The sequence below is a fragment of the Eurosta solidaginis genome, chromosome 5 (assembly GCF_040869045.1).
Source record: "Eurosta solidaginis isolate ZX-2024a chromosome 5, ASM4086904v1, whole genome shotgun sequence".
Taxonomy (NCBI): Eukaryota; Metazoa; Arthropoda; class Insecta; order Diptera; family Tephritidae; genus Eurosta; species Eurosta solidaginis.
The window spans coordinates 264,622,462-264,645,770 of NC_090323.1; the positions used below are offsets into that span (position 1 = coordinate 264,622,462).

At 33.2% G+C, this 23,309-nt stretch overlaps 1 protein-coding gene across 40 annotated transcripts in view; it reads right to left on the minus strand.

Annotated features, from left to right (window-relative positions):
• Pdp1 (PAR-domain protein 1) overlaps nt 1-23,309 on the minus strand; it is a 280,156-nt gene that overhangs the window by 80,627 nt on the left and 176,220 nt on the right. For 2 of the 40 annotated variants that reach the window (XM_067790292.1, XM_067790289.1), the window contains exons 1-2: nt 14,937-16,593; nt 9,133-10,626 (exon numbers count right to left, since the gene is read on the minus strand). The exons of 28 other annotated variants lie outside the window; for them this stretch is intronic. In XM_067790292.1, coding sequence (XP_067646393.1) covers nt 9,133-10,180 — 1,048 coding nt within the window. In that variant the 5' untranslated portion in view covers nt 10,181-10,626; nt 14,937-16,593. Of the gene's footprint in view, nt 1-9,132; nt 10,627-14,936; nt 16,605-23,309 lie in introns of those variants that run through there. 10 more of the 40 variants (XM_067790284.1, XM_067790281.1, XM_067790291.1 and 7 more) reach the window with 10 other exon arrangements.

Genomic DNA, 23,309 nt, shown 5'->3' on the forward strand with positions numbered 1-23,309 from the left:
TTACATATATCTTCACCGTTAACTAGCCGAAGGTTCCAGATTGTGAGTTTCAAGAAAAGTACCTCTATAATTAGGCAGTCGCATACAAAAACAAAAATTTGAAATTATTCTAAACAATACCAAAACCGATACCAGGGCCATATCGAGTTCATGATCCGACCTGGTGAGACTAGTTTACGAGCGGCTCCGAAAAATTTGTTTGAATTTATGAAATTGGCATCTTGACATGTGTAAATTTTTTCTTAGAACCTTTACTCTGAACTAATGTTTCTATCATAAGAATAAATGATTATATATGGTTTTGAAAATAAAAAGCAGAACTTTTTACTCATAACGAAAATATAAATTATGATTATCTCGGTTTTACAGTATGGTTAAAATAATTGAACCGTGAGATACCCTGGATTTACCCTCAAACCAAAAAAGCGTATAAAAATTATGAAAAAATATAAACTCCCTGAGTTGATGAATGAAAACAAAAACATAACAAACGACTCAAAGAATATGCGGTAAAATAGTCGATATTGAATAGACTGAGCAAATGCAAAATGGCATAAATTGACTGCCATCCAGGTGTTTTTGTGTTTTAAAAAATTAAGTGTTTCGAAATATTCATTTAATTGAAAATAGCAAGTGCCAGTGCTTTTTTCGTTCAATTTTAATGGGCTGCTGTTTTAACGTTTTCAACTCATTAGCAATTACACGACAATTTTAGCAGAAAAGCAGGTTTATAAATTTCAATTAACACAAAAACTTTTTTTAACTCGGTATGTATGGGCATATGCAAATTGGACAGCCCCACTCCCCATAGAAAAAAAAATCTGTCTTTTAACTATTTACGAGAGCTCAATCAAATGCAAAAAAAGGTTCACAATTTTTATGGAAGAGTCTTTTATTGTTATTATTTTATTTTTTTTTTTTTTCAAAAACATTGGTTGCAGGAAATACTAAAAAGTTGCTTAGAGGTAATCGTGCCTGGGACTACACATATTTTCAAATTCGAAGAAAGATCTCAATATTACCTTAAATCAGAGCTGCTCAACCCCTATGGACTTATAGCACTTTTGTTTTTGTTTTGCCCTGAAAAATAGGCGCAGATACAAATTCACACTTTGAAAATAAAACAAATTGCATAGCAATCTTATATGTCGATTCATATGAAAGCGCCTGTGTTTTAATATGGAAGTGCAAAGAAAAAGCACTTCCATATGCAGCCAAGGCACTTTGGTATGATATTCAAATTTACAACAAAAAATTGTCAAGCATATTTTAGCACTGAGAGTGGATCATCAAAAGTCTTCAAACATTTAATATCAATTTTTTTTTCTCAATTTAAAAAAGTTTCAGCGTACATATAATTTTGCATATGTATTTTGATTTGCAATTCAATATAAAAGTTTTCGAACAGCAATTTTAAAACTTTACGGGTTTTGTTTTAAAACTAAGCGTTTTGATTTTAAAACTATACGCTTTTTAAATGTAAGAAATTATGTGTGTTCAAACCGAATTCATAACTCTAATTTTGCATGAGTTCTTCAAACGTAGTACCAAAAAGTTTAACAGTTAAGCTCCAACTTTTTAACCGTGTAACAGTTGTCCTCGGAATATCTCTTTTCTTTTAAACTTTCGGCCAATAGCGAGGTTGATGTTAAATGCTGTTATTCAACATGGATGGTGAAGATATCTGCTGTCAAGTCTGAATAAACACAGAGAAAAACTATTGTTAAATTAACTTAAAATCGCGTATGCCACAACTAAAATTTAGGCATAATTAACCTACTAAGTTTTTTCATCATCTTATAATAATTAACGAAAATAGGTAATAAATTGCCTAAGCTTTGCTTCCATTGTCGAGCATAAATTGTGTAAGTACTTTGGTAGGATGTACAAGTTTCTTTGGCCCCACACAAAATACTTTAACTAAGTCAACTTTGTTCGATTTACAATTGTTTTTTCTCTGTGTGTAAGTAGGAGTCTAATGTTAGTCTCCAAAATTTTATCTGGTGTCTTTGCAATCAATTATTTGAAATAGCTCTGCAATATTTTTTGGTTTGCTGAAAAATGCCAAGACCAATCTATTATGAAAACACTTTTGGGCGATACCAAGGCGAATCCATACCAGGTGTTGGCAAAGCGTATTCAACAAATTCGCCGTGCAGAAGAATGTCAAGTCAAAAGAAAATTTTCATTGAATCCGATTAACTGACATGTTGTAGTACAAGGCGTTGTACGGAAAATAATCAAGAAGAGGCAATCAGCTGTTGGGATAACAACACCTGGTACTGAATTCGCTTTTGGCGATACGTTAATATGTTAATACGAGCCGGACCCGTGCGCATCTTGCGCAACCAATACAAAAGTCTCTTTTATCAAATATCAACAGAAATCAGCTGTTCTATCAATCAATTAAAACATACAGCTTGCGCTGCCATCTAGCGTATGGGAGCAACTGCCGGTAATGCAGTACAAATATTCACAATAGTGCCATAGTACAAATAGATTACTTTGTGTGCTCAGAAACGTTTATTTTTCACATTTTAACAAAAGCACTACGACCGAAATTGCCTAAAGCTCGCTAATAGCCCGAATCTCTATCTTTACAACCAAAATTTTATTTATAGATTTGGATTCCAAATAAGAGCGAAAAAGGGACCCGTACATAAAAACAGCAATTAGAAATAATATATATGATGATATGTATGTAGGTATAAAATGTAAGATACTCATACACCGTATTTTGATAAAAATATTTTTAAGTTGGGTTGCCGCCTAACCTCATAATAAATATATATACCTAGGTATAAACCTCATTATATTGGAAAGGCTCGATTGGATTAATAGGATCCTTCTACAACGTTGCCATCTCTTAACATTTTTTTATTAAATGATTTTTAAAATTCTACGTCGATTCTTATTGTTTTTCCATTATATACACCAGCGAACATAAAACAAGAAGCGCAAATTTTTTTCGAAACTCGTCAATGAAATTTTTAAGAAAAACTTCTTTTAGTTTTGTAACTGAAACTATGCAAACCAACCTCACAAAAATTTACGAAAAAAAAAAATAAAAAATTCGATAAAATTTTTACAAAGATTTGGAACTCTTTATCTGGAGTTCTATGAACTTTTATTAGGAGTTGTCTGAATATTATTTAAGTATGCAATTGTAGTACAATATATACATTGGTCTCTCAAAATTTGCTTAGTATTTTAACATTTTTTCCGATGAGTGTTTAAGGCTTTCTTCTCTATTAGTGTCGACCTTTTTAAATTAGAGTTAATTTTGAAATTTTCCAAATTACAAGAGTTGCTTAAAAATATTTAATTATAGTTAGTTGATTCATTTGACTGATTCTTTTTTTTTTTTTTTCAATTTATTAGACAATCCTATAATTGGCTAATGGCAGATAATATTCGATTTTCGATGTTGTTCGTTTCATTTGAATTCATTAACTTTTATTTAATCTTCATTTGTTTAGGTTCTTGGAACATATATGTACATACCCATACACATAATGTATTTAAATAATCAATGATATATATTTAAGTACAAATGAATGTGCCGTCCACTTATTCTAATAGGACAGACAAATGTAATATCATTAAAGCAATGTGTTGCTACCGAAGCGGTTTTTGAAAAAAAAAAAATTGCAAATATGCACAAACATATGTAAATGTTTACACGTGTAGATATAAGTTTGTAGCTTTGTATATTAATTTTTATCCGCGATATTGTCACAGCAACGTGCATTTTTAGTCAAAGCGACGCGGATGCATTGCCCAGCGAGTTGGCGAGGCACCAGAGCTAAACACCGATAGCGCCCACAAAACACGCCAAGTAGCAAAAAAAAAAAAATAACAAAATAAAAATTTAATATAAACAGCATATGAGCTGAGCACCGCTGTGCCATAGAATATGCTATTGATTTGTTTGGACTGAACGCTTTTTTGGTCATCTATTTAGTACTTTAGATGTTTTTATTTATTTTGACTATCCGTTTTTGGCATTTACTGCTGTTCGACGTTTTGTATACATTTTTTTTTTACCAAAAATGCATCAGTGTGATTAGTTATTTTTCAAAGTGAAATATCATTCAGCTACATACTAAGCAATATTTTTATGTATGCTGCTTTCTAATACAATCCTATTGATAATTTTATACTATGAGCATATTAAAAATGATAAAAATTTTATTATAGTGTAACGAATTTAGAAAAATTCCGCTTTTTCCACTTTCTGCTAACGTTCGAATCGCTAAACTCTTGAATAAATAACTCCAATATTCAATAATGCAAAATGGTCTTTATTAGACTACTTTGAGGATACTTCACAATAACACTTATACTTCACAACCAATAGCGTGCTTAAATCAAACTGAATTCGGACTACTCAGCTTCTGCTGCTTTCATACTCTCTGCCCAAATGTCTAGACGTTTCTTCTTCTAGAATCCTCTACCTGGTCACTAGCCATACGCACGTGTAATTGTAGTGTGCAAACATATGCGTGTGTATATGTGAGCGAAGTAGTAGCTTATGATGACATGCGTTTATGAGTATCTCTCTGATGCTTGTATGTGTGATTATTAATTTGTGTACGTACATACAAGTGTAGCATCTTGCTTTATTGTTGTTGTGGCTTTACTTACTTAGTGTCAGATTAGTGATGTGAGTATCACTTAATGTTACTAATATTCCTCACAATAGGTATGTATGATTAATCAAATTACTTTGTACTGACTTACAAACTGTCATTAGCATATCAATGTGCAGCTATGTACAGTGGTGGTCACCTAAATAGCGCAATTGCTATTGTTTTTTACTGTTTTGTTAATTTTCAATTCTCTCCCTATTTCAGAGTAATTAAGAATTCAAATGCAGCGCTTGAAATAAAATTTATAGAAAATTCGTCATCAACATTTTCAGTTCGTAAATTTGGAATTTACAAAATTTTTTAAAGTAATGTATGAACACATTTTTAAAAAAATTTTCGATTCTTATAAATATTAAATATTTTGGGAAATATTTAAACAACGTAGCATCAGTAGGTAAAAGGCGACTGCTGTCTCGATTATACGTTGTAAGTAACTTCAAAGTCATTTCTGTCGGGAATGGGGTTCCAACTAGTACACCTGCTATCCGCACAATGCTACGTCTTGTTGTTGTAAAACTTACTTTCTTACAGAACATAAGTACTTTGTATATTTTGATTATAAAAAGCTATGCGTTGTTGTTGGAAAAATTCATCATGATAGAACAATAATAAATAATCATGAACCTTAATTATTGTTGCTAAGTGGATAGTAACTCTAATACTGTTTTAAAGAAATGTTTCAAATTGATTTGAATTGTTTTTTATTTTAAGTCTGAACTAGAATTCTAAGAAAATTGTTTGAAAATTATTAAAACAGCTTAGTGCTATTTAGATGATCACCAATGCATATAAAAAAATTATGCTTGCTTAACACAATATATGGTCAGTACATTCGTATTCAGTTTTTCTGTCAACTGCGGTTTTTAAGAGTTTCTGTTGGTTGAAATAATACTGAAAGTTTTTTGCTGCTTTAGATAATATTTGAACGTACTCGTTGATTAGTAGGTGTATTCAAAACTACTGATCAGTTTCAATATGTTGTGGGAAGACTTTTTCGTAAGGTAGGGATAGAAGGTAACGAAAAGGCCGTTGCAAAGGAGGGTGTTACACACGCTGAGTAGACGGTAGACGACCCACTCCGTTTGGGAGAAATCAAAAGGAAACAGGAGACAAAAGCGCGTGGCTGCAAAATTTCTAAGATCATGTGCAAAGCCTACGATATTAGACTCACAAAGTGGCTCATATCACTGAAGAGAGAAGACTTAAGGCTCACGATGGGCATACTGACTGGACACTGACTTCTGGCGTCACATGATTATAAGTTAGGGCTCGTCGGTAACAGCAAGTGTAGGAAGTGTGAGCTGCAAAGTTTCTTCCATTTGGTCGTCAAACAAATTCTGGCCACAATATTGACACACTCAGTCTATGTGAGGTCTTTATTGACCGGCCGGTTCAACCTAACCTAAGGTAGTACCAATACATTACTGAAATTAATGATTATTTTTAAAATTTACCCGTTGGCTCAAAAATGAAAAAATAAAAAGAAAAATTGCTCGGAATTCGTAATCAGCGACAAAATTTAATAAAATTTTGTTGCGATAGTTATAAACAAAACATTTACTCTCTACTACACAACAATACCATAGAATGCCTAGCTACAATAAGCAATATTGGATTTTATTCGAGCTTTGATCTGCTTACTTAGTTTCTTCATATATTTTTCTTTTGTATTTGTATTTTGTTCAATGTTTATTTTGTTGTTAGTATAACTGTATACATGTTTTAATATTTTGTTATATTTTGATACTTTTGCTACGTTGTTTTCAATGCCTGTTTTTAGAGTTGCCCTCTGCTAATTATTCATATAAAATACAATAAGAGAGTTCAGCTGATTTATTTGCGGTATAATGTTTGATAGTACAGTAGTGTGCACGAAAATAGCAGTGACAATTTTCATAAACTTTTGCCATCTAAATTCTCTTCACGGCGGCCGCCGTGGTGTGATGGTAGCGTGCTCCGCCTACCATACCGAAGATCCTGGGTTCACCCCCCCCCCCCCCCCCCCCCCCCGGAAAAAGCAATATCAAAAACTTTAGGAACAAGCACTCCGAGTATATTTCTACCATGAAAAGCTGTCGGTGAAAACTCATATGCCTTGCAGATGCCGTTCGGAGTCGGTGTTAAACAAGTAGGTCCCATCCCGCCAATTTGTAGGAAAAAAAAGAGCACGAAGCAAATTGGATGAGAAGCTCGGCCTTAGATCTCTTCGGAGGTTATCGCGCCTTACATTTATTTTTTTAATTCTTTTCAATGAATTTTGTAAGTGAAATTTTCAACGCAATCTCAAAAAAAAAATTGTCAAGTTTGTTTTGAATAATTTTCTGAATTTTTCTGAGTATGCAGTTTTGTATTCAAATCAATTTCAGTCTCCCAAAGAGCAAGTTATATGTCTTTCAAAATTCGTGTTGAGTTTTGACCATATTTTTCCGAAAAATTTTCAAAATTTTCCTCTATATAAAAAGTAAAGTTGTGTGCAATTTTAAGGAAAGAAAAGCTGAAGCAACCTTCGAAGAAAAATTACAAAATCCATGGAGGTTAATAATTTTTTCAATTAAGAAAAAATTTATCATAACAATAATAATTATAAAATAATTATAGTTAAGCCTTGAGCTCGATTCGAACCCGAGATCTTACAAATCAGCAGGCCGATATAACAACAAAAGTTTTTTCTTAAATTATGGAAAAAATTTAAATATCGTAAATTTTCAGCTGCCATTTTTCTGTTTGCTGCTGTACGCGAGCATTTAACATTTTGAGTATTTGTATTAGTAAATAGCGCTGCGCTATCATCTAGAAATGACGTGGTAATATAAGGTGAGTGAGTAATGGTTAAATAAAAACAAAAAACAAAACATCGACAACGACTGCTACTGCAAAACTAACGTAAGCAGCGAGAGATTCCAGTGAATGAATTGCGACGAACGCCGGGAGATAGTTAGAGAACGAAAAAGTGATCGCAGAGCAAACAAACAACAACTGTAATTGGAGATACTTGAATCTGAACCAATTTAATACATATAGTATATTATATACATATATATAGTTACATGAAGTATATTTTCTTAATAAGTGTGAATTATTATATTTAAAAATTATGATGCGTAGTATCGTAAACTGCATCAGCATAGCTAGTGATTATCAATAATATTTGCTAATCATAATTCCTAAACAGAATTAATCAGAGTTTTTCATTTTTCTTTCCAAGTTTTTAGTAGTTTATATTGTTATGGCTTATTTTGTATTAATATTTTATAAATAACTATTTCCAACTCTGCCTTTATTTGATTAATCAAAATTGTTGAATAATCGATTGCGCAGCAAGATTTATAAAACTTCTATTAACTTCCAAAAAACAAAAAAAAAAAAAAACTCAAGCGCGGAAATGCATTGATGAGTTTATTTAAATATATGGCCAATCAAACATTGTCGTTATTTCATCAATTTGCCGTTTGATTAATATCAAAATTGGTTTCAAATTTAAACTATCTTTCTGATCAAGAAAACATTGAGTTAATATATTAAAAAAAGTTATCAAAGAAGTGACTAAACAGAGATATTAGTAATCAATCAATTCCATGGCCTCTATTACTTTAAATAACTTTCCTGAATGGCTTACATAATTATTATCGATTAATTTTTCGTGATTTATGATTTCGCAATGCAGCAAATATGCTTATTTACAAGAAATTAAAATTAGTCAAATTAAGTGACTATTAAATCAGCTTCATTAGTAATCAATATAAAAATAGATTTCACATTAAGCTAGTTTCTTGATAAAAAAAAATATATATATACTGAAAGAGTGACCAAAGATCTGACGTATCAAAGATGTTAGTAATGAATCAATCGCATGACCCCAATTTCTTTTGATAAAATTTGTGGGTGTGTTATTCATTTACCATTAATAACGATCATTATTTGCAATTTTGGATTTAACAGTGTAACAAAATTGATTAATACGTTTAGTCATATATATGGCTATTCAAAATATGTGATTATTCTATCAGCTTCTTTATGATTAATATAAAAAAATTTATCCGCTTTACAACTTCCTTCGCAATTAATGTCGGTTAAATCGACGTTTTAAATAGTCAATCGCGTGATATCAATTATTTTAAATACTTTAATTTACCACATTAATCGTTGTTCTTTCGCTACTTATGATTTCACAGTGCAACAAATATGATTAAGTCAATCACTAATCAATTTAATCAAGTAAATAAAAAATAAAATTTGAAGGGTATCCTATCAGTTCTTTTTTATGGCACAGATATAAAATTGATTCCGCTATTAATTTTCCTTCACGTTTAAACAAAAAATTAATCAATCAATCTTAGGAGTAGTCAATCGCATGACTACATTTTAACTAATTTAATGGGTATTTCATTCATTAAACATAATCATTTATGAAGTGAAGTTTTGAAAATAGTGTTAATACAGTTTTTAATAAACAAAGAACTTTCTCTCACATTTCATTTACCTGTAATACTGGGTGCCTGAAACCGCGCCTTCAAACTATTCCAGTGACTTTGATGCTGCTCATTCGCCATAACCGCAGCTGCCACAGCGTTGGCAACATGCTGCACCGAAGCTGCTGCTGCCGCATTCGCATTGCAACTAACAAGCCCATTTACACCACCGCCTGCACCACCGCCTGCACCACCGCTACCCGCTTGTGCCAGAGACTCCGAAGAACTACTGACAGTGCCAGTGCTGCCACTACCCGCACTACCGCCACTGCTATTGGCATATTGACGATGATAATGATGTTGATTCTCATTGTAGAGTCGTTGGTAGCACGATAATGTTGGTACTGTCCAGGAATTATTTGTTTTGTAGTGAAAATTACCACTACCAAATATAGAATGAGGATTTGTATTGGCAGAAACATTTGATACTGCAGCAGCGGCGGCCAAATTTTGCGACAGCGTTTGACTTAGTGCTGATAATTGGTTGTGGGCGACGGCATGTTGCTGCTGCTGCTGATGTTGTTGTTGGTGATGCTCCTGATGTGTGGTGTGCGGTTGTTGTTGTTGCTGGTGGTGCTGGTGATGAGATTGCTGCTGCTGTTGTTGCTGCTGTGCTTGTTGTTTTTGATGTTGATTATTATTATGCTGCTGCTGTTGTTGTTGATGCTGCGTCTGCTGTTGCTGAGTATGATGCATGTGTTGTTGTTGTTGCTGGTGCTGTTGTTGTTGCTGCTGCTGCTGAAGATTATGCTGTTGCTGCGCTTGTTGTTGCTGTGCCTGCTGTTGCATGCTACTCCATTGTGCTGCACCACCACCTCCGCTACCACTAGTCACCGAATTCGTTGAATCAATGCTGCTAACGCTGCTGCGGTTCCCTTCCATCGTTGAACTGGTCGCGCTGCTGCCGCCATCATTGGCACTGCTATCACTGTTGCTGCTGCTCATACCCGTCCCAGCTGCAGCGGCGTTTTGCGAATTCAAATGCTGGAAATATTGATTTAAAGCGCTACTCGCATGCTCCTGAAAGAAACCGTTGCATGAGCTCGTCTGTGCCGACATGGTGACTGCTTTTTGGGTTGTGTTCAGCCGACGGCGTCGGTTTAGTTGGACGCACTTTTTTTTACAAAGCAGATATTGAGAATTTTTAATGTTTTCTTATTAATTTTTTTATTATTTTTAGCGCTTAAGTGTTGCCCGGTTTTGCAGCACAAATAAGCTGCGCGCTCATTTATTGTATGATAAAGTTGAGGTTATGTATACGCCTACGGGGTTCGCGCATTTTTTCAAGTTTTTTAGTGTTGCTTTTAAGCGATAGGTTGATTCACACTGTGAAAAAGCTGCTGCGGAAAAGCTTTATTGATTTTTTTTTATTTTGCACTTGCTTGTTCTTTCTGTATTTTTTTATTTTTATTCAATAGTGTTACCACATCTGTAATTGTGTGCTATCATATTGTTTCAAATATTGATTTGAAAAGTGTTCAGTTTAAAAATATATTTTGAGTTGACTGATCGAATTCGATACGAAATGAAAATAAAATGCGTAATGAGCAGGCAATTTAATTCAGCTTTTTGTAAGTATGTATTGGTGCCAATTATTTGTAGTCTTGGATATTTTTCTATAAGGCCATTTAAAAAAATACAGTTTGAAAAACAATTTAAAATTGTTTGTGCCTGAAGGCAGGCGTCTTTTCAAAATAACCGCAGAAGTGTTTATAAAAGATAATAATAACAAGCAAAGGTGCCCAAGTTCGGGTGTAACCGCACATTATATACTCAGCGTGAGCTTCAATTGCATAGTTCATTTCAGATAAATTACTTTTCTACATAATACGGCACCGCCTGTTTAAAAAAAAAATGTCTCCCCATTTCCTCTTACAATAAAACTAGATAAGTGAAATATCATTGATTCAAAACTATTTTTTGTTAAGTTATAGCTTATATTCTAGTCTACGACCCTTTTAAACTTATTTTATATCTAAATTGCCGTGGTCTTTAACCGATCCCGTCCATTTTTACTAGAAATATTTTCTACTGTAGGGAAAATTTGTGTATCCAAATATATTACGATCCGTCAATTTTTCTTCGAGTTATGGCTCCCGAAACATAGAAAATTGCTTAGTCATAAAAGGGGCGATGCCACGCCCATTTTTTTAAATTTGAAGTTTTTCCTATTTATTGTTATAAATCCACTTGGGGAATGAAATACCATTATTATAAAGCTCTTTTTTGCAAAGATATAGCTTATTTTATTCGTCCACAACCCTTTTTAAAATCTTTTACATAAAAGTGGGCGTGGTCCTTAACCCATTTCGTTAGTTTTTCTTCAAATCATTCCTTATAGTAAAGGCAACTTCTCTGCCGAATTTTGTTAAGATAGGTTTAACGATTTTTGATTTATGATTAATAATATTTGTAAAATTAATTTTATCATAAGTGGGCGGTGCCACGCCCAGTTTGAAAAATGTTTCCGAATTTTTATCAAGGGTCTCAATATCAGTCCACACATCATATTTCACCATTCTAGGTGTATTATTTACTAAATAATCAGGTTTTTATGTTTTCCAAAATGTTATATATATAAAAAGTGGGCGTGGCTATCATCCGACTCATTTTCAATACCAATCTATTCTGGGTCCAGATAAGCTCGTGTACCAAATTTGGTGAAGATATCTTAATATTTGCTCAAGTTATTGTGTTAACGGACAGACGGATGGACGGACGGCCATGGCTGAATCAAATTTTTTTTTCGATACTAATTATTTTGATATATGGAAGTCTATATCTGTCTGCTGTGCGTGCAGTGTCCAGTCAGAATACCCGTCATCAGTCTACAGTCCCCTCTTTTCAAATGTCATACTAATTACAAAAATATGCTCGATGTTTTTTTTTGATACAAAAACTTTGTTATCAATATACGAAGTACATCGATAAAAATATCCAACTTTTTCTAGAACTTCTAATGAACGTGCTTCAAACTGATATTTTGTGTTTTGAACTATAAATACTATATTGTAGTAGTTTTCGAAACGAATGACCGTTTTGACATCGAATATCGATGAAAAACTATCATTCCCATATTCCCACTATGAACATTGAAAAAGATTTTGATGGAGCTATATCCGTTCGTCCGTTGACGCGATAACTTGAACAAAATTCGAAATATCGTTACGAAATTCGGTATACTGGATTATATATACCCAGAAAAGATTTTCAACAAAATAAGTGGAAAATGGGGGGCCAACCACCCCCCAAGCTAACTTTTTCGAAATTGAAAATTTCGAAATTTTGGAAAAATGCGATAGTTCATTACCAAAGACGAAGACTTGCAGTGCGGCTTCACCTTATAACGAAATGCTCAAAAGTAGTAAAAGTAGTTGGCAGAGGTGTTCCTTTTTATTGGTTACATATCAAGCAAAGATTAGCAAACTTTGTTTTAGGGCTGGTGTTGACAATGAACTTAATATCTCTACAGTATCTAACTAAATTTTGCTGATATTTTACCGCCTATTTTTTAATTAACTCATCTAAAATATTAATTACTTATGCCATTCATCGTACAAAAACTGGTCAATACTAACGAAATTCGATTAGGGCATTGCTTTTATGCCATTCAATGTTTTAAGGCAAAAATTGGTTGAAAACCATGCCCACTTTTTATATCCCGCCTTCCATCAGTCACCCATTAACACCATAATTTGAGCAAAAACCGAATTCAGTACGCGGGTTTATCTGAACTCTAAACATATTGGTATTGAAAATTAACGAAATTTAATTAACTTAAAAACGAAATTAAATCAAATTAAAAATACGTCTCCTTTTTCGATATCGAAAACGGAAAAACTGACACAATGCATAAACAAATACTGATACAATGGTGAAATTTGGAGTGGATTTGTTCTATGAGGCAAACTAGAAATTTCGTAAAATGTTGGCAGAATGGGCGTGGCACCGCTAGCATTTAGTAGAAAAAATTATTAAGTTTTGGAAGCTGTGGGTATCATTTTCTAGATCTGTGCAAAACCGGTTGACGACCACACCCACTCTCTAAAAAAAAGTTGTTTAAAAGTTTAGTTTTAACAAAATTTCCAACAAATGTCTGCTGCTTTGCAATATTACCGTTATGATAGACGAAAGTAGAAAAATAAAAAATAAGTTAAATGCGCATGGGCATGGGCATAAGTCCAACAAAAAAACACCAATTCTAATGAAATTCGGCAATAGCTTTGTTTTAAGGTTAGCAACTATTTTACAGCCCTTCATAGACTGCGATATTTGCAGCTTTTTTACCAATAAATGTTCGAGATATTTATATATAAATGAATATTTACATGTATATAATATAGATTATGTATAATAAATATTATGTGGACACACAGCTGGGCAGATAACGTTCGGTTTCGCCCGAGCTTAGACTTCCTTACTTGTAATTTTTTATTATTGGTGATGCAAATAAAACATTTTCCTTATCTTACTAAACCGTATATAAATGTATGTATGTATATATAACAAGTGATCCGAAGTAAAATCACTTCAACAAGCCTTCTATTCTATAATAATAGTAATTTTTGCACACTTATGACAACAAAAAAAAAAAACAGCAATTCTCTAGAACAGAAAATTAAATATAAAAATGAGAGAAAATCCCTACAAGCTCACAACGCTGTTTAAACGCTCAAGATACTGAGGGTTATGGCAAAAGTTCGCTGAGTTGATTAGAAAAATTAATAATAAGCGAAAAATTGTTGGGGTATTTACATCAACTTGATTATCAAGTTATCAGTTGCAAATAACTTTTTTTCAATGAAGTTTGTATTTGTAAACCAAGGGTAAAATATGTTTGGTCAACTTGATAACTCAAAAAGAATATGGGTTACGTTGATTCAGAACTCGATTTTGAAATAATTGGTCGAAAAACCTTTCCTAGCTATAGTTCGGCTGGATTTGGGAATATTTTCAACGAGTTTTGAACCTGTTGCACAACAAATTCGGCATCTGTATAAACATAGCCCTGACGTCATACGATAGAGCATGAGAAAATGTGTGATACTAGTTGTACCCAATTGGGGCATGTGGAGCATTCCATAGCACAATTACGCTATCATTACGTATGCGAAAGTGCAATCACTTTCATTTGATGACGGCCAATGCAGGGAGGTTTAAGCCACTCTCTTCCGATTTGCTCGTGCTCCTTTTTTAATATTTTCTTTAAGTTGGATGGACGGGAATTTTTTCTGACAAGCTTTTCATGCCAGAAATATACACGGAGTGTTTGCCAATCCACTGCCGAGGGGGCGCAGCGTGCCTAAAGCGTACTGATGGTGAAGGCTTAGCAACCTTCAAAACGGATCTATCTGCACAGCTATGGCAGATTGTCTGACAAGTTTTGTACCTTCTATTCTAATCATAAAAATTATTGTTTTGGCTTTGAGCTCGAATCGAACTTTGAATTCTTGATCAATAAGCCGATAAAACAAAAACAAGTGTTAATGAAATATGTTTCAAAAATACATCTGTGTTAATTTGGGGCAGACGCACGTCGTTTTGAGACTTGAATTATGGAAATTTATTCAATTGGCCGACTTCTTTGTAAAGTAAAGATATGGACGCACTTCGAAATATATAAGAGACTCAGTAGTTTACGCTAAATCTGTTTTGCTGATAGTTTTGTTTGATAGTTCTGGGGTTTCGAAAACCAATTGCAAAGAATTCAGTATTAGAATGTGATATTAATAAAAATTTCGTAGAAATATTTAACAGAGCGAACTGTCGTTAGAGCCCTCGCAGGTTTTTATGTATGTATATATGTCTGTCTTACGATTGCCGGCATGCGGGCACTGATACGTTTTTGTGTAAAAAAAATCAGCAGTCACGTTGCAAGCAATTTTCTCAGATTTCAATAGACCTTTTTATTCGTATTTTTTTTTGCAATTTAAGCGATTCAAACGTTGAACGAATGCATTTATTTATTACTACTATTTGCATGTATTTTCTTTATCTTATCAAATTTAAATTTATACTTTTGTTGTTACTTTTTTTAAAAAAACTTTTCAGTAAAATTGTTTTTGTTAAGTTGGAGTTTTGTGTTGCTGTTATTTATTTTATTTATTTTTTGTTTTGTAATGAAACGATGATGAGATGTGCTATAAAATTTGGTGATATATTGTTGTTTTAGGTATTTCAGAATTTGTGTGGGTCTGTACGAAATTCAGCTGATTTTCCGTAATGCGCAAAAATGTACGTTGAATTTTTTTTTTTTGTAATAAAAACAATTTTTTTTTTTAATAAATACGATCCATAACTTAAGAAGTTGAGAGTGGATGATGCGTATATACAACTTCCAATCAATTATTTAGATTCAAGGTTGAGTTATTCCAATGTTGAAAATTGACGGTTTTAATAGTTTTTTCACTCTTTTTTTGTTGTTTGTAAATGCACAGAAACTAATATGCTCGTACAAGTGGCTACTATGACCGATTTGATGATCTTTGATCTTAGCTTAAAAAATTTAAATTGCACTTTGATTAAGCGAGATACGGTTTTTAACTGTTGTTGTTTTAGATGATATCCTTTCTTAGGTCTGTTTCACCGACTGGAATTTTTATACAAATTTACAAATTATTAAAATTTCTTTTTATATTTTTTCATTGATAAATGTAAAAAAAAATTATATTTTTTTTAAATTTATTTTTTTAGGTTTTTGCTTAATTCTTATTTTTTGCAATTATTATTATTGAACTTTCAGCAGCACTTAACTTTTATTCAACAAATTTATGCAAATATTGTATTTTGCTTTTGTATTAAAAGATTTTATATCTCATGTGCATTCATCACATTTTCCAAACTCAGTTATATAAATTTCCAGTAAATGCCTGATATGCCCAATCAAAGCATTTCATTATTTCTAACAGAAAATCACGTTTCTCACTGATACTTTGATTTTTGTTCTAATAACAAACACGCACACAAACTGAGACGCACACAAAATGATCTCAAATAAATTTTTAGAAAAAGAAAGTTTCAAATCTTATTCAGAATTTCCACTATCATGAACGTTCATTGAATTTAATTTGAAATGCAATGAAATAAAAAAATTGGTTTTCGCTTTTAATATACGCTATATATGTATTTATATTTGTTCAGTTCCACAGCTGCTCTGACGTCACAGTCTTAATACGCAATATTTTGCCATCAATCGTATTGCCCATTCCCTAAAAGTTTCCGATTTTCAAAAACATTTTAACACTTGAACCATAATCGATTCATTTATCAGCGACGGTATTTAGATATATCAAGCGGAACGTTATATTTTCCCGTTAGTTGTCGATTCATGCGCTAAACGGACAAACTACCGTATGTCAATTCGTCAACATGAACGCGAAACTACCAAATGCCGGCCTTAGCTTTAGCTCAGGCTTATCGTAGCCACACTGGCAAGTGGGCAGGCAGCAACAGCCACAGTATAAGTCAACGTCAGGTAGTCAGCCGCCAAGCTATGAGCTACAAATGTGGCCAATAATGCAATGGAGCGACGTTATTGACGCAGGTTAGCAGAGCATTCAACGTGCAAAACTCGCAGTCAACGCAGACGCTGAGAAGCCAACTGTTCAAAGCAGCGATAAGTTATAAAACATGCGCCTGGACAACGTGAGCGCCAGTTAGTTCCAACAAATAATTAACATACATACATATTATTTACAAACGTATTAAGTACCTCAAAAGAAAATAAAAAATAAAAAACAAATCACTAGCACATACACACATATACAAATTCACTAACAGCCCTAAAAAGGGGTAGCTAAGCAACTCAGCATTTAATCAACGAGCGCTGTGTAGCAGAGTAGCTGCGGTGAGGTTGATATTAATGTAATGGTAATGGAAAATATTACAGCGCGGCAGTAAAAGTAAAAAAACCCGAGCGTCACGGAATGGTACGACGGTTGTTCTAGAACTATCCGAAACTCAACAAAAACGTGTTTATTTAATAACACTGGATCACAAATACCAACTTTTTTTCTGCACCAGAGACGTTATTATGAAATGCCTATGTAAAATCACCCCCTGATTCCGAAAATGAACGTCATTTTTAATTCTATGGTAACGTTTTTGAAATATTTATGAATCACCGTTAAACCGAAAATGTCTGTAAATTTTTATCCATTTCAAATAGCTGGTCAATCAACTTCGCACAAATTGTTGTTTATGAATGGACAGCTTCAGCAATAAAATCAACAAAAAAATTTTATCACACAGCCGAAGCTTTGTTAACTTAACCATGTTTACTATTACCCTAAGAATGCCAATGAAAGGTGTCAAAATAACAGATTTCAGTTAACTTTAGAATTACAGTGAAGGCTGTTGATATGACAAAGATTTCTGTGACACCATGGCAATAAGAACAAAGCATTGACCGCCGTGAGCGTCAGTTTCTCATTAAAATAAGCTGATGCATGTGCATTATATTGATAGTTGTTCGCTGTTGTAATGAAATCCGTTCTTTTAACAGAATCTGTAATTTTTACAGATTATTGTTTTGCTTGGAATTCGCTAAGTCAAATTTTACTACAGATTTGGCCAGAACAACTAAATTGAAATAAGTGAACATTTGCCCAACGGCATGCCAGATTTGATTTTGAAATTTCATTTTTAACTATCGAAAACCAAACATTAACTTCAGATCAATAGTTTCTTTTCTGTTGAAAAGACTAAACCAGTTAGTGCTTTTGACAAAGAATTCGGTTGAACCAACCAAAATGCGATTAATTGTGATTAAATAAATGTTAGGCGCGATAACCTCCGAAGAGATCTAAGGCCTAGCTTCTCTTAAAATTGGCCGGACGGGACCTACATGTTTTATGCCGACTCCGAACGGTATCTGCAAGGCAGATGAGTTTTCACTGAGAGCTTTTCATGACATGGTTTGGCGCTTGCCAAACACTGCCTAGGGGTGACCCCGCTTAGAAAAATTTTCTTCTAATTAAAAAACCTTATTTCTAAAATTTTGATGTTGCTTTGCCCGGGGTGTGACCCCAGGGCATACGGTGTCGTAGGCGGAGCACGCTACCATCACACCACGGTGGCCGCCATTTCTTTATTAATTAATTATTAATTGTGATTAATTTATGCTAATTCAAGAACAGTAAACCCGATTTGTTGATTTCACTAACAACATTTCTTTCGGTGTACCATAACAGAACACATATTTGGAAAAACTCAGCTTCTGTAGTGATTTCCAGTCGATTAAGCAAGGGCTTTGTTGCAATTTTTTGAAAAATAGAGAAACTTAACATTGTAAATTTAACTTTGCGATGGATTTAAGTTGATGGAATTATATTTTTTTTTTTGAATATTATATGCATTTGTTTTATGTTTGTAAAAATCGCAATGACGACCCTCGTAAACGTATAACATTTTGATGATGGAATTGGTTTTTATTTTTGAGCTCATGTATCTGAATTAAGTTAAATAGGATTCATAGTGAAAAAGAACAAAACAAATTGCCACAAACTGACCACATCCCAATCATGAACAATAACAAATCTTGTAGTTCTAAGGCGGCCGCCCATAATCAAGGCGACTGTAGACATTTTTATTTTAAGGGTTGTTTTTTTCATGCATTTGCATGAGTGTATAGTTGAAAGGTGCATTTGGTTTTGGCGCATGTAATGTGAAGTACTTATTGAAATTGATGAAAAATATTCATACGCATATGCATAACTTGGCCTGTGACTGGGATAACATAGACATATCTTCGCTTTCCTAGATCGAGTTAACTTGATTGGAAAATTAGGCACTTTATATCCATTTCATATTATTGCAGCGTCCTAACTCGATCTCTGACAAAACTTAAAAGTTGATTAAAACGCTTTACTCAAAAGTGAATAGTTATCTTTATTTCCAACCAAGGCGACAAAGCTTATTGTTGTACAACTTCAAAAAACGTAAAGCATAGGTAAATCAAAACTATAGCACGCATCGGAATTTATGGCTTGGCAACATCAGAAAAAAAAACCAAGTAAAGGTGTCTAAGTTCGGGTGTAGCCGAACATTATATACTCAACGTGAACTTTAATTGTACATTTCATTTCAGATAAATTACTTTTCTACATAACACGTGGCCCCGCCCGTTTAAAAAAATTTCTCCATATTTCCTCTTGCAGTAAAACTTGATAAGTGAAATATCATTGATTCAAAACTATTTTTTGCTAAGTGCAATTTCATTACGATATGTTAATTTTCCTTCGAGTTATGGCTCCCGAAACATAGAAAATTTCTTAGTCATAAAAGGGAAGATGCCACACCCATTTTCAGAAATTTTTGTGTTTTCCAATTTAATGTTATAATTCAATTTATAAAGTAAAATTATATTGATACAAAGCTCTTTTTCGCTAAGATATAGCTTATTATTTTCGTCTGCGAACTTTTTTTTTTTTTTAAATCTTTTATATAAAAGTAGGCGTGGTCTTTAACCGATCTCGTCCATTTTTTCTTGAAATATTTCCTGATAGGGATTTATGTACCCAAGTTTATTACGCTCCGTTAATTTTTCTTCGAGTTATGGCTCCCGAAACATATAAAATTGCTCAGTCATAAAAGGGGTGGTGCCACGCCCATTTTTTTTCTTTTTGAAGTTTTTCCAATTTATTGTTATAAATCCACTTGGGAAATGAAATACCATTGATATAAAGCTTTTTTGCAAAGATATAACCTAATTTATTCGTCCACGACCCTTTTAAAAATCCTTTATATATAAAAGTGGGCGTGGTCGTTAACCGATTTCGTTAATTTTTCTTCAGAGAATTCCTTATAGTAAAGCGAGGTTGGCCGAATTTTGTTACGATAGGTTTAAAGATTTTTGATTTATGATTAATAACATTTGTAAAATTGATTTTATCGCAGGTGGGTGGTGCCACGCCCGTTTTAAACTTTTTTTTTTTTAATTTTTATCAAGAGTCTGAATATCCACACGTCAAATTTCAACATTCTAGGTGTATTATTTACTAAATAATCAAGTTTTTTGTGTTTTCCAAAATGTTATATATACAAAAAAGGGGCGTGGTTATCATCCGATGTCGCTCATTTTCAATAGCAACCTCTTCTGGGTCCAGATAAGCTGCCGTACCACATTTGGTGAATATATCTCAATATTTACTCAAGTTATAGTGTTAACGGATTGACGGACGGACGGACATGTCTCAATCAAATTTTTTTTCGATATTGATGATTTTGATATATGAAAGTCTATATCAATTTCGATTCCTTTATACCTGTACAATCAACCGTTATCCAATCAAAGTTAATGTACTCTGTGTGCAAAGCACGCTGAGTATAACAAAAGAATTTTAATTTAACTACAAAACAACTCGCTAGTGAAAAAACGGTTCTGCTAAGGACCCACTTATTTTGAAGATGATGGTATTTTATATTAACACCTTTGCAAAACACCTTTGCTGGAGGGGTACATATAAAAAGTCAACGGTCATAACATCACGTCAACTGAAATTATGACCATATGAAATGATCACAGCGCCAAATTTGAAATAGTGACAATGTCAATGATATTTACAGTATGACCATCGTGCTTTTCCGTAATGGTCAAAAAGTCAATTCTTTATTGTTTCAAGTAGCTATTAGGTCAATTATTTATCTTTTTAATTAAATTTATGTTTTATTGATTTTGCTTTATTTTTGCGGAATGAAAAGACATTTTTTATTCCAAATTTTCGGTACTATTTTTCCTAATTCAGGCTTCATTGCAGTGCAAAGTTTGATTAAAATCTTGGCCAATGAGGGTTGCTTCGAAACAAGAAAAGCATATTGAACTAAACGTAAAACTCAAGTATTGTTTGTGTTGATCTTAAAGTGCTGATTAAGGTTTATGGCGTTTTTCCGAAATGGTCAGAAAGTCAAACGAAAATTTCAAAAAAGGGCATTTAAGTCAAATTAAGAAAAGTCAGTTGACTATTGACCTTATATCACCTCACCAATTTTTCTATATTCTACTCGATAGCTTTTTGGATATCAAGTATGACTTTCAAAGAGTATAACAATAATAATATAATTAGGGCTATCCTACTTGGTTCCGGTATCCATAACTTATATTTTGCATGGCCTTTGTCCCAAATGCTCATAAGATCAAACGAAAATTTCCTAATTAGGTATAAATTCAATTTAAGAGAGGTCATGAGTCAATTGACCTTGGGGATATTTGATGTGATTTTAAAACCGATTGATCTTATGGCCAGTTGAAGTAGTCAAGTTAAGAAAGGTCATAAAGCCAATTGACATTTTGTCTGATCCAACTCTGCCTGTATAAAATTTGGAAGTATAAGTTGTTATTCCGAGCACTAAACACCAGGTTTAAAATATTCTTGAAAATATTTGGAATTTTATTTTATCGTCAAACCAGTTCATTTGTAGGACCTGCGAGTGTTTTAAGCATTGAAGTCGACGAGGATTGTTATAGAAGTTTTCGATTTGTTTTCGTAGAGTATTATATTTATTATCAGTAACAGAAGTCATTGAGAAGTTAAGGAGTTTTAATCGACGAGTTATCGATTAGTTATCAAAAAGTTATCGATATATTAAACATTTATGGATTTATCAAACTTTTATAGATATGTTATTAAAAATCTTCTTTTGTAAAACTATCTATTTGTCATGGAATATGTATCAATTTATTATGTGAAATAATTGGATTATTTATTGAAAAGTTATCAAAGTGTTACCAAACGTTTATCGAATTGCTATCGAGAAATTACCGATTTGCTTTCGGGGTTTTATTAGTTTCTTATCGGCAAGCTCTTAGTTTTTTTATCGAAAAGTTATCACTTCGTTATAAAACATTATCGATTTTTCATAAAAATGTGTTCGACTTCTTATCAAAGTCATACCAATTTGATATCGGCGTGTAATCGATTTGTTAATCCGAACTCATCGCTTTATTATGAAACAGATACCGATGGCACTTCGGTGCACCGCCACTGAGGACAAGCCGATAAGAAATAAATAAGAAGCCGGTGACTCGGAGATAACAAGCTGATGACAAATCGACAACTCAACGATAATAATTAATTTTCTAGACGTACGGAATGTTTAAACATCGTACTTGGTACTCACGCTCTTTTTTCCAAACAGACAAGAATTCCCATAAATATAACTCAAAGAAAATAAGATATGTGATTCTTAGGTTTTATAAATAATTCAAAAAAGTTCTCATTGAAACATTGTAAGCAAAGTTCCCAACGCCTAATGTATCGAAGCAAGTGACTCCGTAAAAACAAACTTAGAGTTATATAAACCCAGTAAGTTTACAAATTTAACAAAAGTAGATTTTTAAACATTTCCCACAAAATGCGTGTGAGAAAATTTTTCTCACGCATAGGACACGCATTCGATATTTACTTTTTAATAAACAATTACAAAAATAGCAACCTTACGCTTTGCGATCAAACGATAGCGCGAAATACAATATTGGAATAATTTCCATATTTGATCAGCAAAAATAGAACTTGTAATATGACCGAACTGTGCGAAGTGGTAAAAAAAAACAAAAATGTTTTTATCTTATTTACATACCACAAACTCATCAAAAACGCCAGGAATATTCCATTAAAAATCAACAAATCAAAGGCAAAGTGAGCTGTTTGTCGAAATTCTTGCCGCGATTCTCGCATTTCAAACGTGAGCCAAAGCGCCCATTAAAACCGGATACATGTCTGTCACATGTGAGCTGAAAATGTTGGAATATGCACATATGCAGAAATGCAAGTATGTTTGAGGGACAGTAAGCTAATGACGACAATGTGAAATTAAATTTTTTTTATAAACGGAAAATAAAAAGTTCTGCAGTATCGGCGTATTGACAATAACAAACATAAAGTGGAAAACATACAGCGATTAAAAAAATACAAAAAAAAGGCGGCAAGCAAGAAAAAATAACAATAAAATAAATAATATAACAAGCGCGATAAGCGTCTCAACTGTTTGCTACAGCAAATGTACAACAACAGCGAAGGCACGCGCACTCGCACGATTCGCCAACGCACTTCATGCGCAATGAATTACTGCTAGCGTTCGCTGTCGCAGCGCAGTTTGCGCAGCAAGTCACGTGGATTTCTGTATGACCTAAAGCTTATTGTCTGGGAGCGCCAGTCGTTCTAAGCACGTGTATCCGATACACTCCGCGCAA